This window comes from Suncus etruscus, chromosome 1 (genome assembly GCF_024139225.1).
Source record: "Suncus etruscus isolate mSunEtr1 chromosome 1, mSunEtr1.pri.cur, whole genome shotgun sequence".
Classification (NCBI taxonomy): Eukaryota; Metazoa; Chordata; class Mammalia; order Eulipotyphla; family Soricidae; genus Suncus; species Suncus etruscus.
The window spans coordinates 187,291,039-187,307,977 of NC_064848.1; the positions used below are offsets into that span (position 1 = coordinate 187,291,039).

Consider the following 16,939-nt stretch of genomic DNA (forward strand, 5'->3'; position numbering starts at 1 on the left):
AAAGGGGGAGGGGTGATGTGCTGAGTCAGGAGTGGGCCAAGGATCTGGAAGCTGACACCCTTCTGACAGGCGACTCTGAGCTTTTGTCTTTGGGTCATACCTGGTGGTGTTCAGGGCTTTCTCCTGGCTCTCCACTCACGGATCATTCCTGACAGTACTCAGGGGAACATATGGAATGTCGGGATTGAACCTAGGTCAGCAGCGTGCACGGCAAGCACCCTAGCTGCCGCACCCTATTGCTCCAGTCCCCATCGAACAATTTCTGGAGTGCAAAGGGCCGACTGAGGGACCCCTCAGGCTAGATTCCCAGGGCCCCTCCTGTCCCTCAGAGTGCGGCAATGGCCTTGGCAGCCACCTGGCGGCCCAAGGGCAGGCTGAGGTCCGTGATGGCCAGGACCACCTTGGGGCTGGACATGGCCGACACCTTCACCAGCTCTGACACCTGTGGTAGACAGACACACCAGCAGGTGACCGAGCGCTCAGAGGGCGGGGAAGGAGGCTGTCCATCCCTCCTGGTCCCGTGGGGCTCACCGTGGTGAAGGGCATGAACTGCAGGATGCTGCCACGGCCGCCCTGCTCCAGGCACTCCACACACTCCTCCAGGAACCAGCGTGCAAACTGCGTGTGCGGGCCGGCTGTGCGCGCACCCAGGATGGACGAGAGCAGGAGGAACAGGTTGGCTGTGGGTGAGGGAGAGAAGCGGGAGTGGCACAGTGGGGTGCTGAGAGCCCCCAGAAAGAGGGGCCAGGAGCACTGATGCATAAGCCAGGAGACAGAGAAGGGGGTTCAATGAAGAGCAGGGAGGCCACCCAGAAGACCCATCCCCCTGTTGGGGAACACAGGCAGAGGCTCACCCAGGACTCGGTTCAGCGGGTCTCTCATGTTGACCGTGTGGAGCTGGGAGGCTGACAAGGAGCTGTTCATGGGCCGCTCGGCTGGGGGCCAACAGGAGGCAATTATATTGAGCATAGTGCAGGGTGACCCCAGCCATTGCCCTGGCCGCACTTCCAAGGATGTGGGAGGGAATCGGTCCCAGAGTGCACCCCAGGAGCCAGCTGAGTCATTCAGCCACTGGGTCATCCTAACATCTCCATTTATTTGTTGCTGGTTATTTTTTTGAGATTCAGCTATCTACAGGGGGAGGATCACACCCAGCGGTACTTGGGGACCATGTGGTCAAAACTTGGCCTTCTTCATGCAAAGCCTGCCCTCAGCTTATTAAGCACTCTCTGGCCCCCTATTATCTGCATTTATCAGTCACTTATTTTGGCTTCTGTCCCCCCTCCCCCCAGCACTCTCTGGCTATGATCAGTTCACTCTTGGAAGCTGCTCCTGGTCCTGGAGCCTCTGCAGTACCAGGAAGTGTGAACCAAGAGCTCCAAGTGCACAGCACATGCTCAGTCCCTGAACCATCTCTCTGACATTCTGAGTTCAGAGAGGAAGACCCTAAGGTATGCCTGGCTCAGGCAGGGCTGAGGCCACAGCATCTGTAGGTGGCAGAGCTTCACGCTGCTCAAGCACATCCAGTGTACGGCTCTCCTGAGACCACGAATGGCCTCAGAGAAACTTCCAGACTCAGGAGAACTCTGCATGTGGGAAATGAGATGCCCCCAGGGAAGCTTGGCCAAGTGAGGGCAGGAAGTGGGGAAGGAGGAAAGTGACAGGAAGAAAGTGGCACTGACTGGGGGCCGGAGAGATAGCATGGAAGTAAGGCGTTTGCCTTTCATGCAGGAGGTCATCGGTTCGAATCCCGGCGTCCCATATGGTCCCCCGTGCCTGCCAGGAACAATTTCTGAGCCTGGAGCCAGGAATAATCTCTGAGCACTGCCGGGTGTGACCCAAAAACCACACACACACACAAAAAAAAAAAAGAAAGTGGCACTGAGGAAGTGGAAGGTGGGGAGCCCAAGTGCCAGCCCATGCTGCTCCCAACTGAGCCTAGGGGCACCAGTCAGAGCTATGATTCATGCCCACCGAAGCTGTGGATGACTAAACCTGGGGGTCTAGAGAGAAGTTCTGTCCCTTGGGGGAGACCCACAGCCCACTCACTGGGGCTGGACAGGAGGTTGGGGTCCTCATCGTTGGAGCTCAGCAGGCGCATCAGCTTGGACGGCTGCACGTCGTCCACTGGGAAGAGGCTGGTGTAGTCCTGCAGGTGGGCCCAGCCATAGCTATCGGTACCCCATGGCCCTCCGGGTCCTGACCCCGCCTGGTCCCCAGGCACCTCCTATGGTGCCTGCTCCCTCAGTGCCAGCCCTCCCGGAAATGCCTCTGCCCCCAGAGCAGGTGGGGGACCCGGGTCCTGACCTCAATGTCCTCACGGTGCCGCTTCTTCTGGCGGGAGGACGCCTGTCCCTTGTGGGAGGAGTAGGAGCTCAAGGCGCACCAGACAGCGAGCCTGCAATGGGGCCAGCAGAGGGGTGACTAAGAGTATCGGACAGGGTTGCCACTCACACCCAGCCCCCCAGGGATGAGCCTACTTGGCCAGGGCAGTGCCAGGGGGGTCCATGAGGCTGTTCCACTTGGACGAGTCAGTGAGCAGGCCAGGGAGGATGTGGCCCAGTAGGACCAGGGTGACCTGCGGCATGTCCAGGCAGAAGATGGAGAAGAGCAGCTCCACCGCCCGCAGCGCATGCTCCTTGCGGGTCTCCTTCAGCAGCTCCTGGGAGACGTAGGGACAAAAGGCCCAGGTAAGGGCTCCTCTCTACCTGTCTGTCTCATGCCTCTGACCTGTTGACTTGTTTTATCTGTTTTCTCTTGTTTTTATTATGGGGCCACACCTAAAGGCACTCAGGGTTACTCCTGGCTGTGCACTGAGCAATTACTGCAGGCTTGGGGGAACCATCATACAGGATACTGGGGATTGAACCTAGATCAGCTGCATGAAAGCTGTACTATCACCCCAACCCTGTTTTGTCTTGTTTTGGGGCCACAGAGGTTCCTTCTGGCAGTACTCAGGGACCCATTTGGGATATTGGAGATCAAACCCAGGAAGGCCATGTGCAAGGCAACCGGCCTCCCACCATACTATTGTTTTGGCTCCCTCATCTTCAAGCTAGGGCTTCTGGGAGTGGCCCGGAGGAGCAGGCAGAGGCTAAGGGCACCCTGATGAGGGTCTGTGCCCCCCAGTACCTTAACAAGGTTGTTACAGAACCAGTAGGCACCGCCCATGTGCAGCAGGGCATCGAAGACGTGGATGGCGCGGCTGTCCACCCAGCCCTTCTCCAACACTCGGGCAAACACGCTGCTCAGCACCTCGCGGATGGGCCGGCGCGGAGGCAGCAGGTTCCAGTAGGGCATGCTGTCCATGCCCGGAGACAGGAACTTGATCTGTGTGGCCGTCTGCTGCAGCACATCTGCACACATGTGCTCCAGGATGGAGCTCATAATCACCACCCTGCGAGAAACATGCACACACCGGGCAGGGGGTGGGGTGGGGTGAGGAGGGACCCCCATACTCTGCGTGGGAAAGAGACACGCGAAGGGGTAAGCTTCACTTCAGAACTGACCTTGCAGAAACTGCTCCTGGCCAGGGGGTTGAGGTGGAGTCTCTACAAGGTTGTTCCAGCAAAATGGTTGTGCATTCTCACTGCCTTGCTCTCTCCCACTTCTCTTTCCCTCTCTCCCTCTCTTTTCTCACTCTCTCTCTCTCTCTCTCTCTTGCTCTCTTTCTATGTCCAATTTTCTCCACTCCCAGGCCAGCCCTGCCAACCCTCTGACATAGCTACAATCACTTCCCTGAGTGCTGGGGGTCCCCACCCAGCCTTGGCTTCCTCCCAAAACCAACAGCTACTTCCGGGACAGGGGCCCAGGGCTGCCCCACGGGGCTCTTCCCGGCCCTGGAGCTGGGTAAAAGTAACTTTATCTCCAGGAATTCTCTCCTGCGGGAGGAACGCTGACGTGCAGGGTGGAGTGACAGATGGCTGAGTGGTGCTGGGGAAGTGGGGATGCCTCCTGCAGGGCACACAGAGTTCCCAGATTTCCCCAGAGAAGAGTCGGGGGAGCCCCCATCCCCCGCCAAGCAGAACAGACCACGGCTATGAGGAAGGATGAGGGAAGAAAGTGTGAGCAAAGTGTGAGTGAGCTCAGCAGTCAGGGAGGCAGGCAGGACTTTACAGACCCTCCGCCAGCTGGATCGGGCCTGATTTCCTACTTCCCCTCCACAGACCTCCCTTCACGGTGGCCTCCTGGGTCCTCTGAGTCCTCATTTTGGTTTTGGAGTCACTCCCAACGGTGCTCAGGGCACCGTGTCTAGACAGAATCAGACCGTGACTTCTGCGGGCAGCACTGGTGCCCCAGCCTTTTCAGCCCCATCAGTCTGGCCCATCTCTCTGTTTGGTTTGGGTTTGGAGAGTGGTTGGGCCACACCCGCAATGTTCAGTGGTTACTCCTGGCGGTGCTCAGGGGATCATATGCAGTGCCAGAAACCAAACTCAGGTTGGCTGTGTACAAGACAAACACCTTAGCCTAACTCTGTACTATCTCTTTGGTGACAACCCTTTGCTTTCTGATTTTCTGTAGGTCAGTGCCAGGGATCTAACTCAGGGCCTCACTCACACAGAAAAAAAGTATTCTGCTGTGGAGCTATCCCAACACTTTGCTATCTTTTTCAAATTTTTCTTTTTGTTTTAGGGCCACACCTGGCAACATTCTGGGGTCACTCCTGGCAGGGTTAGGAGACGAGCTGGAATGCCAGAGATTGAACCCAGGTGTGTCCAGGGTCAGCTGCATGCAAGGCAAAGGTCCTACTGCTGTGTTATCACTCCGGCCCCACTTTCTTTTCCTTTTATTTAATTTCTTTCTTTCTCTCTCTCTTTGTTTTGTTTTTGAGTCACACATGGCGACACTCAGAGTTACTCCTGGTTCTGAGCTCAAAACCTGCTCCATGGGGATGCCGGGATTCAAACCACCATCCATACTGGATTGGCTGCTTGCAAGGCAAATGCCCTACCGCTTGCTATCTCTCTGGCCGTTATTTAAATTCTGATATAGAGACCAGATCCAGAAGTACTGGGGGCTACTACTAATTCAGTGCTTGGGTCTCTATCAACAGTGCTCAGAGGACCAGGTTCAGGGATTGAGTCTATCCAGGCCTATATGCAAAAAGAATGCACTTAGGCACTTTTTGTTTTGAAGTCACACCTGGCTGAGCTCAGAGTTTAATCGTGGCTCTTGGCTCAGGGATCATTCCTAGAGTGTCTTCGGGGACACTTAAAGGACAAGGATCAAACCTGGATGAATGCAAGGCAAGTACCTTACCTGCTCTACTATGTCTCTAAAATAGTGATGGCTAACCTTTTTTTTTTGGGGTCACAGTACTCGCCTCCCGCCGTGCCGCATATCTTAATTGCGGACCCCTTCCTGCATGCCAGCTGCAAGGCCTTCATGTGCCACTGCTGGCACTCGTGCCATAGGTTCGCCATCAAGGCAACCCTAGCTGTTTTGAAACTTTTTGTTTTTGTTTTTGTTGTTTTTTTTTTTTTGTTTTGGATTTTGGATTCAGGGGTTACTCCTGGCTCTATGTTCAGAAATCGCTCCAGGCAGGCTCGGGGGACCATATGGAATGCCGAGATTAGAACCAGCGTCCTGGGGCCGGAGAAATAGCATGGAGGTAAGGTGTTTGCCTTTCATACAGGAGGTCATTGGTTCGAATCCTGGCGCCTCATATGGTCCCCTGTGCCTGCCAGGAGCAATTTCTGAGCCTGGAGCCAGGAATAACCCCTGAGCACTGCCGGGTGTGACCCAAAAACCACAAAAAAAAAAAAAAAAAGAACCACCATCCTTCTGCATGCAAGGCAAACGCTTTACCTCCATGCTCTCTCTCCAGCCTGTTTTGAAACTTTTTGTTTGTTTTGGGGCCACACCCAGTGGCGCTCAGGGGTTACTTCTGGCTCTGCACTCAGAAATCACTCCTGGCAAGCTCAGGGACCATATGGGATGCCAGGAGTCAAATCCGGGTCCATCCTGGGTGGGCAGGCCACATGCAAGGCAAATGGCCTACCACTGTGCTATCTCTCTGACCCCTCTCAGTGAGTCTTGGCTGGCTGTCAAGGGCCTGAGGACATGATACTTTTCAGGCCCTGTGGGTCCATAATTAACCAGACCATAATTGCAGTGCTCAGGGGCCTCCAGAATCCCAGAAATAAGCCAGATGTGTCAGGGATCCAACCAGGGTTATGAAGGAATGTACCTTAATATATGTACTATCTCTCAGTAACCCATTTTATTTTTCAGGGTGGCCACACCTAGTTGTACTGAGGACTTTGCACTGAAAGATCACTCCTGATGGTGATATAGGGAGCCAGGAATCAAACTCAGGTTGACCACATGCCAGGCAAAGATCCAACTTGTACTACCTCCTTGAAACTCCCCCTTTTATTTCTAAATAGGGCAATATTCAAGGGACCATGCAGTGTTGGGGGTTATACCTGGAGCTCCCACATGCAAAGTTCAGCTCCATCACCATAAACTGTATACACAGCCCATATGGGGAATCACCTTTTTGTTTTGTCCACACCTGGTCACTCAAGTATCACTCCTGACAGTGCTCAGGGATCATATGAGATGGCCGGGGATCAAACCAAGGTCAGCTGCGTGCAAGGCAAAAACACCCACCACACAATATTATTGCTCTGGTCCTTGGGTTACTCTTAACTATGTGCTAGTGCCTGCCCACGTCTTGAGAAGTTGAGGCACACAAATATCTGCATTTAGACGGCAAAGTGGCAGGGCTGGGAGCCAGGCCTGTAAAAGCAGCATCACCAGGACTTGGTTCCTGGCCACCTTGGCTAGGTGAATGTGCCCTTCACGAGTCAGCAAGGACCTGGGCCGAGCCTACATCGTCCCCTCACTCCAGGCACACTGGCTGCTGCCGAATCAGCATCATCAAGAGGAAGAGGAAGAGGAAAGATGAAGAGGAGGGAGAGAAGGCGGCAGGAGGGGAAGAGTGCCAGTGAGCTTGGAGCTGGGCATGCAGAAGAGCAGGCAGCGGGGAGCCTGGAGGGCACTGACCTCTCTTGGTAGAACTGCAGCGTGTTCTCGCTATACAGCGGGCCTGCCAGCTGGCGGATCATCTGCAGAGACTTCTCGCGCTCGTCCAGCCCCAGCATCCGCACGTGGGCCACCAGCCACGCCACGGCACACACAGCCAGGCTGCACACCTTGCCCTTGATGTTATCGGTGATTTTCTAGGGACAGGGAAAGAGCGACTGGGGCCACGTGCCCAGATTCTGGGGACAGATTAGCATAGCAGGTGGAATCCAGGCCCACACCCAGTTCCTATTTCCACCAGTTACTTTCCCCAGGTGGATGCCTGGATCCATCACAAAAAGGTCTATCCTGTTTTTGTGTTTTCCTTTGGGTGAGATAGAGTAGGGGGCTTTGAGTTCACAGCTAGCGATGATCAGGGTTTAATCCTATCTCTGTGCTCAGGAGTTGCTCCTGATGGGGCTCGGGGACATGTGGTGTTAGGAACTGAAGAGATAGGCCCACATGCAGGCCAAATACCTTAGTTCTGCACTATCTCTCCAGCCCCCTGGGTTTCTTTCTTTTTTTCTTTTTTAGCTTTTGGGCCACACCCAGCAGTACTTCAAAGGTGTTACTCCTTGCTCTGCACTCAGAAATTATACCAGTTAGGCGCAGGGGACCATATGGGATGCCGGGGATCAAACCCAGGTTGGCTGTGTGCAAGGCAAGCACACTAGCTGCTATGCTACCCTCTGGTCTCATCCCTTGGGTATCTTATTTAAAAAGAAGACTAACAAGATTGGAGAAGAAAATAATGGCTGCCAATACCTCCCAGGTGGTCCGATCCAGGCTGATAAATCTGTGGTACTCTCAGAAAGAGGGAGGACAGATTCTCCTTTCTTTTTTTTTTTTTTTTCCCCTGGTTTTTGAATCATACCCAGCAGCGCTCAGGGTACAATATGGGATGCTGGGAATCGAACCACCGACCTTCTGCATGCAAGGCAAGGACCTTACCTTCATGCTATCTCTTCGGCCCCCAGATTCTCCTTTCTGCATGAAGTACAGCAGCTGAATGCCACCCCAACACCCTCTGTCAGAAAGGGCCCAGCTCTGTGATTTAACCATATCAAACTGAAAAGCCACCAAACTTGGTTTTGTTTTGTTTTTTTTGTTTGTTTCTTTTGACACCCCAGATGGGACACAAACAAACTTGTTTTTGATCAATAAATCCTGGACCTCATGGTCACAAAAGGGCAACACCTCAATATCTTGTAGTGTAGGTCCAATTGTAACCCAGGAAAACTGATGGAAAAGTTACATAATAATTTATCTGTCTCACTGAGTCTAAACACAGAGGGATCAACCAGCACCAACCACAGCTCAGTAGAAAATCCTTAGACATTGACCTTAGGAACACCATGGAGATGTAACAATCAACAATCGTTTCAAACTGACCCGTGTTGACCTAGAATTTCATAATTCTAGTTGCCTTTATATCGAAACAAACAATATGAAGTAAATTTGTTTCTGTTTGCATGTAGACAGGCTATGGTGGTGGGTGGATGACTGGGTTACTGGTAAAGGGAAGGTCACGCTGATGGTAGCATTGGTGTTGGAACATTTAGTGTCTGAAATGACTATTATGAACAACTTGATAGATCACTGTTTTATGATAAAAATTAGAAAGAAAATTAAAAAAGACAAGGTTGGTCCATAGTGATAGCACAGTATGTAGTGCACTTGCCTTGCATGTGGCTAACCTGGATTTGATCCCCAGCATCTCATATGGTCCCAGCACTGCCAAAAATAATTTCTGAACTAGGAATAACCCTTGAACATCTCTGGGTGCCACTCAAAAATACACACTCGAAAACAAAAAATAAGGGGCTGAAATGATAGCACAGCAGGTAGGGCATTTTACCTTGCACGTGGCTGATCTGGGACGGACCCAGGTTCGATCCCCTAGCATCCCACATAGCCCCCCAAGTGTGGCCAGGAGTGATTTCTGAGTGCAGAACAAGGAGTAACTCGAGTGTCGCTAGGTGTGCCCCCCCCCCCAAAAAAAAAAGACAAGGTGACAAAAGCCAGGCTGAGGCTCAGGTAGAAAGGTGATACCTGGATGGACTCAAAGGCCAGCACCCCATTCTCCCAAGCATTGAGGATCTCCAAGATGGCTGCGGAGATGCTGAGACAGGCTTCATGCCATTTCATTTGCCTGCAGCAGGGTGGGGAGTGGAAGAAAAGTCATGATGACAGGATGGGTAGGGTCCCCCCACCCTGGGCGCTGGGGTTCCCCCCACTGACACTAGCTTCATCTCTGAGGAGTTGTTGAGCAGGGCTACCAGGGACTCCACTTTGGTGGAGTCAGGCCGGAAGCAGGGGTGGTCGGGGTTCAGGATTTTGCCTTCTTCGGGCATGCATGTCTGCATCCAGGTCTCGAAGAAGGGCACTTCGGCTCCCATGCTGGACTCGGAGAGAATCACCTGGGAAAGCAGGAGAGAGGCAGCGTTCAGGTGTGTGTGGGGGTGGGGGGGGTTGGGGGGAGGGAGGGGGTGGGGTGTGGGTGTGAGTGTAAGGTGTCTAGCACCTTAGTCTCCCCCTGCAGGGCCTGAGGTCCCAGGACCCTGATCAGTCTACAGGAGCAAGGTGGGGCTCTGTCGCCACCTAGTGGCCAGTACAGAGGGTGACAGGGTCAATAAAGTTGGGCAGTGAGGAATAGTAGGGGTGATATCAGACATTAGGGATTGTTTTTTGTTTTGTGGGGGAGCCACACATGGAACTGTTCAGAGCTTACTCCTGAGGGGCCATCTGTGGTGCCAAGGATAGAACCCAGACTGGTCACGCACAAGGTAAGCCCCAGTTTGTTGTACTATCTCCCTGGCCCCAGACATGAGATTTTTTTTCCCTTTAGCCTGCATCTCGCCCCCTCTTCTCTCACTCACCTCTGAGCCATAGGTCTGGGCCACGTGGCACAGCATGAGGAAGGAGATGTCGAAGAGCAGGGCACGCACCGAGGCTGCTTTGACTGTGAAGAGGGAGAGTGAACTCTGGGGCAGGCCCAAGGCCTTCTTCCAGGAAGGCCTCAGGATTAGCCTCCAGGAAGGTCAGAGACCACATGGCTCCTTCAGAGCACTGAGGCTCAGAATCCTTTTCTTGGGTGTTCAGTGGAGCATCATCCCTTCCTTGGAGCCTTCAATCCCAGTCAGTACTCAGCCTCATGGGAAAGGTGAGGACAATCGCCACAGACACACACGCCCCCCCCCCCCCCCCCCATCTCAAGGCTACTCAAAAGCCTCAATCCATGTTCAGAGGAGAACCAGCCTCCCTGGCACAGGACCCTCCCCTCCACAGTCCCTCATTATGACCCATCCAGGCCCCACTGAGCTGTCTTACCACCTTCTTCGCTGCCGTGTGTCGTGAATTCATTCAGACTGGGAGAAGAAAGGAGACAGAGCCGGCTGACAGGTGGGCAGGAGGGCACCTAGAGCCATCACCAGAACCAAAGCCACTGACTCTACCGACAGTGCCCACCAATGCTACAGTCTTGGTTCTGTTTTTGGGCCATGCCCGGCTGTACTCAGGAGTTACTCCTGGCTCTGCACTCAGGGATCAATCTTGGTTGGTGTCTGGGGGACCACATGAGATGCAGGATTCAAACCTGAGTCAGCTACACGCAAGGCAAGCCCCCTCCTACTCACTATCTTTCTTTCTTTCCTTTTTTGTTTTTTGGGTCACACCCATCAGCACTCAGGGGTTACTCCTGGCTCTATGCTCAGAAATTGCTCCTGGCAGGTTCGGGGGACCATATGGGATGCCGGGATTCGAAACACCATCCATCCTGGTCGGCTGCGTGCAAAGCAAAAGTCCTACCGCTATGCTATCTCTCCAGCCTCTACTCACTGTATTTCTTTGGTCCTTCTCTCCCCCCCCCAATTCTATTTCTAAGAGATCTTAAAGGCCTAGCAAATGTCTTATTCAATGGAACAATGTTCTACATATCAAATTCCAAATAAATCAAAAATTTGCATTGGCTGGGGTGGGAAAAATAAAAAACTTGCATCGCCTGACAGTCCAGTAAATGGGTGCCCAAGTGGGGTCTTTTCACCCACTGTTGACTGCCTTGTCACTCCTCAAGTCCCTCCACTCACCTCAGGTGACTAAGCACTTCAAGGACTAAGGGCTAGGACCTGGTTCCATACCAACCCTATATGGTCCCTGGCACCATGCCTCAATAACACTGCACCTTCAGGCCTGTCCTGGTTGGCTGAGAATCATTAGGAGTGGCTCTGCGTTCAAGCATTACTTGGAAGGCCCCAAATACACTCCCAGGGCAGAGAATACGTATGCCAGTGTGGGGCCTGGCTGGGCTCAGTGTGTCAGTGACAGGCACATACTGTGCCAGCGTAGGACCTGGGTTCCCGCCAGTCTAGAGGGTTGGTTCCTCCCTCCTAGGCTCCTGGCTAGCTGCTCTGCTCTGCCCAGCCTCTCCAGGAGACCTGAGTCTAGCACCCCACTCCATTTTTCTTGAGCTTACTTGAGCTTACTTTTTCTTGTTGCTTTATTTTATTTTTTATGTTTTTTGTTTTGGGGCCACACTTGGTGATGCTAGGGGTTACTCCTGGCTATGTGTTCAGAAATCGCTCCTGGCTTGGGGGACGATATGGGATGCTGGGGGATCGAACTGTGGTCCGTCCTGGGCTAGCGAATTCAAGGCAGACACCCTACCGCTTGCACCACCGCTCTGGCCCGTTTTATTTTATTTTGGAGCCAACCCAGCAGTGCTTAGGGGTTACTCCTGGCTTTGTAATCAGGGGTCATTCAGGAGGTGTTCAGGGGACTGTATGGGTGGCCAGGCAGGGCCTTGCTTACTTAATGAATTTCCGAGCGAAAGACTTGAGCTTCCCAGTGGCAGCAGCAGCAGCCAGCAGCAAATCCAGACTCTTCCCAGACAGCATGTGACCCAGGACACCAAGCAGCCCTTCTGGGGACTTGGAGTGGTCTGCGTCCATTGTCTGGGGACAGGACAGGAAATCAGGCCCCGATAAACACCAATGCCTCTGCCCATCACCCCTGAACAGGACACCAGGCCTGAACTTCCATGCGCATCTTTCTGGCTGATCTAGATGAAGTTCCTAAAAGTTCTCTTAGCATTCTGGACCACTGCTCTCAGCTAAGCTGGAGAGGGGTGTGCCTTGCTGCTCTGAAGTCCCCTTCCCGTCTCCAAGTATGAGTGAGTGAGTGCTCTCCCCTGGATACTCTGTGGGCCTTCACTTCCAATGCTTCTCCTCTGTCTCCCCTTTGCCTTCTGAAGCAGCCACAGGGCCAAGCAGGCCTTACCTTGAGGATGTTGGTGACAGTGGGCTCTGCCCGGAGGATCAGCCCTGGGTTCGGCTGGATGTTGGCATTTTCCCCGGATTTCAGGTGAGGTGCCTGTTCCCGGTCGGCTGTGCTGTGAGGGCGAGAGACGAGTTCCCAACACCCCCCAAGGCACCCCAGGGGTAGAGGCCTGAGAAGGAACACACACAGCACTGCAGGGTGACTTCAGCCTGATCATGTGCTCAGCCCTCTAGGGATAGAAGGAAACCAGCCTTCTACTCTGATCATCGGGGGCCTTGAAGCAAGCAGCCTTGTCAATAGACTTGGGATCTCTGGCTCCTGGTAGACCCAGCCAGAGAACCCAACTCCTGACACCCAATGGCTTAGGAATATCCAAGCAGCCCAGGACTCCTCCCAAAGAGGTCCCAGCGCAAAGGGACAGGCACTCACCGCTTGGCCACCAGGTTGGCCACACTGGCCTCAGATAGCAATCCCTGCTTGCTACACTCCTGCAGCAGGAAGCTGGTACAGTCACAGCTGTGAGGGGGGCAAGGAAGAGGACATTGGGCACAACGCTGGGACAGCTGAGAGCCCAAGAGTCCTCAGCCTCTTGGGTAGATGCCCCGACCCTGACCAGGAAAGGCATCCATACACTGTACCCTAGGATGAGCTGATGATACCCACACCTAGCAGGCAGGGTGGGAACGTACTTGCAGCGATGGTCAGCTTTGTCCAACAATGGGGTGAGCTTCAGCAGGAACTCAAAAGCACAGTTGACGTCCTCAGTGAAGTCCTGCAAAGAGCCGATGGCCACCAGCTGGCTGCTAGCCCTCTGAGCCAGCCCATATGGGGTACAGGCGTGAGAGGATCCCACGCCAGCCTCATTTCCAGTGACTGGGTGGAGAGAAGCCAGAGGCCACTCAGCCCTGACTGTTGCAGATACCCTGGTCTCCTAGTGAGCCCAGCCTCCCTCCGAAGAAGATTAGACACACAGATAAAAGTGGGGCACTTCCGGCCCTGCACATGTCACCTGGACGCACAGATGTGCAGGACCCCCAGAGCTCATTCCTCCAGGGCGAAGACGAGGGGTCCTGCTCCCAATCTCTCCACTCACCTTGTCCCCATGACAGTACTTCTTCAACTTCACCAAAACCTGGGGGATCTACAAAAGGGGTCGTGGGAGACAAGAAGTTGAGTTTCATCTTGGGGGCCCCCTGCATTGGGCAGACAGGAGCCAGACAATGCTCAGGGCACACCCAGCAGCTGACTGACCCATTGCCTGTGCCCAGAGACAACGTGGTGGGGGACCCTACTCAACTCTCGGGACCAGATATGCCGTGAGCACAGTCAGAGCCCCCTTCCCCAATTCTTCAGCTGTCCTGTCCTAACCTGGCTGACAACAGGGCCCAGCTCCTCCAAGCTCAAGGCAGCAGAGAATCGAGACACTCATGCCCAGTCAGTGGGCAGGAGAAACAGGGCCTCCCACGCCAATACCTTGAGGAAGGTGAACGCCGTCCACTTGAGTTCCTCCGTGCCCTCTGGGGACTCAATGAGTCCTACGAAGCAGGCTTTCCAAATCTCCAGGACAAAGAGGGGGGTGGGGATATGCTGCAGGAAGACCCCAGGGAGAGGCATGAGGACCCCTGGGGACCGCTAAGGCTGGGCAGACACTGCTCAGTACCCCCACTTCCCCGACACTGGGACAAAGTAGCTGCAACATGGAGCTGGTGTCCACAGGGAAGCAAGAATTCTATACCCGGGCCCCTAGGAGCCTAGCACATCCGTCCTGGGCCCTACCTGCATGCGCTTCACCATCATCAGCTGCTCCACCAGGGGCTGTGTCTCACCGGTCAGGTTCATGGTTCCCTCAAGCAGGACAACAGCATGGACAGTGGGGAAGCTGGTCTTGTGCAATGGCTCAGAGCGCACCGACAGCATGGTGGGGATGCTGAAGGCCAGAGGCATATGGAAACTGTGGGAGCCGACCCACACCCTGGACCTCTCCCCCCTGCACCCTGGCCTGGCCCCTCGCTACCTCCTGATGAGTGTGCCACACTGCTCCGCCTGGCTCCGGAGCTGGGGGCTGCTGAGACTGGCCAGGGTCTCCCCGAGCTTCAGGAGCGAGTGCTCAATGGCAGTCCAGGAGGCTGACAGAGAGAAGGACACCCCAAAACATGACGGGAGACAGAGGAGGAGCAGAGGCTGGCCCCAGACCCTATGGCCAGCCAGCCCCGGGCCACAAAGCAAAGCAGGGAGGCAAGTCAGGTCTGATGAGAGGGACCTGAGGGCAGCATGCACTGTTCCTAGAAGGGGTACGCATGCTGGGAAAGAGGCCTCAGAAACTCCTCTCTGATGTCTGGCTTCTGAGGGACATTCACAGCTGCCACCAGTGTCGAGGTTTACCCACTGGCAGCAGCCAGGGGTCCTCAAGAAGCTGGAGCGTGGCAATGAGCAGGGAAGACATCCAGCTTGCGTAACCTGGGCCTTTCAATAGCTTTCCCTGTGCGCGCGCCAGGGCCTCTGCTTGAGCTATTCCCCTCTGCCATGAGCCCAGCCTAAGTCCCTCACTTCTCAGTCTCGCTATCCTTCTCTTCTCAGCACCTTTAATAGCTTCCCTAACTGGTCCAACCAGCTGAGTTCTCCTAAATGCCTGCACGCCTGGGCTATGCTGTCCTGCTTAATTATAAGCCACTGATCCCAGACACAATCCCCAGGTTCCATTGCTGCTGGTGTAAGGTCTCCCCCAGCCCATTGGACGGTAAGAGGAGACCTGAGATCCACCAAGACCAAATCCAATGTTCATCCCTTCTTCAGCCCATCAGCGCTGGTCCTACACTCAAAATATGCAAAAATTGGGCCGGAGAGATAGCATGGAGGTAAGGCATTTGCCTTTCATGCAGTAGGTCATCGGTTTGAATCCCGGCGCCCCATATGGTCCCCCGTGCCTGCCAGGAGCAATTTCTGAGCCTGGAGCCAGGAATAACCCCTGAGCACTGCCGGGTGTGACCCAAAAACCACAAAAAAAAAAAAAAGCAAAAATTCTCCATAAAGCTCATCTTTACTCAGGGATGGTCTCTGTACTTTTCATAGGAACAGAACACTACTGGGGACCAACACTTATACCTATGCCTGCAACATGTGCTCCAATCAGGTCCCCAGGGCCCAGTGCTGGAGAATAAGAGCCCCGAGTGTGAGTCTGGCCACACGGGGGCCTCTGGAGCCTTGTCCAGAAAAGCTATGCCCACACCAAGCAACCTAACAGGGTTTTAAGCTCTGGGTGGCACGGGGGGGGGGGGGGGGGGGCGCCAAGGGAGGGTGTCTCTGATATTGAACATTGGCATTTGAGTCCCAGAGGACTCAGGTACAACAGGCTGACAGCAGACATTGCCCCACTCAAAAGGACAGTCAGGTGACACTCGGCCCAAGTCCCTGGTGCTCAGGAGTGGGTTACCATGGAGACAGCCACCAGGGTGGCTGGCGTGCTAGTGTCGGCTCCTCCGTGTGTGCGCGTTACTGACCAGTCCTGCTCCCCAGTAGCAAGTCTGCCTGGGTGGGGGGCAGACACCCTGCCACATGCTTCTCGGGCAGCCCCCCCGCCCCCACCCCAGCACCTGGGCACAGTGCTGGGCACCCAATAATGCTCAGTAAATACCTGTTGGTTGATTGGCTCGGGCGCCACCCAGCCCAAGTCCCTGGGATGTATGCAATGCTTATGGGGAGAAAAAAAAGGAAGGGGGATGATTTCGGCTCCTCCTGAAAAGAAGTGGGCTGGCACCCTGCCTCTCCCCTCGCAAGTCAAGAACAGGCCATGGGAGCAGCAGCAGGCGGGGCTCGGGAGAACCAGGGCACATACAGGCCTCCTCCAGCTTGGCGATATGCAGCAGGGCACGGTTCTTGGTGCTGTTCAGGGTCTTCTCCAGGCGCTGCAGGCACATGGCGAGCTGTTTCTCGGCTGCAGCAGGCGAGCCACTTTCCAGGCCCTCCCGGAGCCGCTCTGCAGATGCTGCAGTGCAGCGCAGTAGCCAGTGGAGGGCACTGAGGAGGGCCCGGCACAGCCCCACACACTCCTCGGCTTTGCCATGACAGCTGCAGGGGAAAGAGGTGAGGTGGGCCCAGCTCACTCACTCACTCCCTCCTAAGGCTGAAACCGGAGCCATCCAAACCTACTTCCCAGAGGACTGGGGTGGGGTTCTAGGGATGACAGGGGTGCTGCTGCTGCCAGCTTCCAGCAGGCCAGACTTGCAGGCTGCTTTCCCCAAGGGAAGGAGGTGAAAGGGCTGAGAGGGGAGTGTCTGGGAGCAAGGAGGGAGGAAGGGTAGAGCCCCAGAGCTGGTCTGTCGGTTTGTCAGTCTGTGTGCTGGGCGAAACATCCACTGGGATGTTGGGACCCCCTCGACCCTACATTACCTCAGTCGGTCACAAAACATGTCCATGATGTCCAGCAGAGCCTGGACACACAGGTCCCGAGAGAAGTCATCAAACTGAGGAAGGAAGGAGCAAATGTGGCCTAGCCTGGACAGATTCCTGCCCCTCCCCTGCTCTCCAAGCTCATCCATCCAGGAGGGGACACTGATGGGTTCCTCACTGCCTGCCCTTCCTGCCCAGGCAGGGTTGGCACCAGCAACCTGAGCCAAGCACATGGGCATCAGTCCTATAT

General features: G+C 54.7%; 1 protein-coding gene and 1 non-coding gene across 4 annotated transcripts in view; both read right to left on the reverse strand.

Annotated features, from left to right (window-relative positions):
• Positions 1-306: 306 nt before the first annotated feature.
• The window catches only part of MED24 (mediator complex subunit 24), a 36,218-nt gene continuing 19,585 nt past the window's right edge, over positions 307-16,939 (reverse strand). For 2 of the 3 annotated variants that reach the window (XM_049779042.1, XM_049779041.1), the window contains exons 5-27: positions 16,690-16,763; positions 16,136-16,368; positions 15,935-15,991; positions 14,318-14,429; positions 14,080-14,230; positions 13,777-13,890; positions 13,397-13,444; positions 12,993-13,075; positions 12,733-12,819; positions 12,304-12,415; positions 11,836-11,978; positions 10,360-10,397; positions 9,909-9,991; positions 9,271-9,449; positions 9,082-9,181; positions 7,012-7,187; positions 3,133-3,397; positions 2,481-2,662; positions 2,308-2,398; positions 2,050-2,149; positions 855-935; positions 532-680; positions 307-442 (exon numbers count right to left, since the gene is read on the reverse strand). In XM_049779042.1, the coding sequence (XP_049634999.1) occupies positions 326-442; positions 532-680; positions 855-935; positions 2,050-2,149; positions 2,308-2,398; positions 2,481-2,662; positions 3,133-3,397; positions 7,012-7,187; positions 9,082-9,181; positions 9,271-9,449; positions 9,909-9,991; positions 10,360-10,397; positions 11,836-11,978; positions 12,304-12,415; positions 12,733-12,819; positions 12,993-13,075; positions 13,397-13,444; positions 13,777-13,890; positions 14,080-14,230; positions 14,318-14,429; positions 15,935-15,991; positions 16,136-16,368; positions 16,690-16,763 (2,775 nt within the window). In that variant the 3' untranslated portion in view covers positions 307-325. The remainder of the gene's footprint in view (positions 443-531; positions 681-854; positions 936-2,049; positions 2,150-2,307; positions 2,399-2,480; positions 2,663-3,132; positions 3,398-7,011; positions 7,188-9,081; positions 9,182-9,270; positions 9,450-9,908; positions 9,992-10,359; positions 10,398-11,835; positions 11,979-12,303; positions 12,416-12,732; positions 12,820-12,992; positions 13,076-13,396; positions 13,445-13,776; positions 13,891-14,079; positions 14,231-14,317; positions 14,430-15,934; positions 15,992-16,135; positions 16,369-16,689; positions 16,764-16,939) is intronic. The other variant, XM_049779043.1, reaches the window with a different exon arrangement.
• LOC126033342 (small nucleolar RNA SNORD124) lies at positions 10,055-10,158 on the reverse strand. The gene has a single exon (XR_007504436.1). It is a non-coding gene; the product is annotated as a small nucleolar RNA SNORD124 (small nucleolar RNA).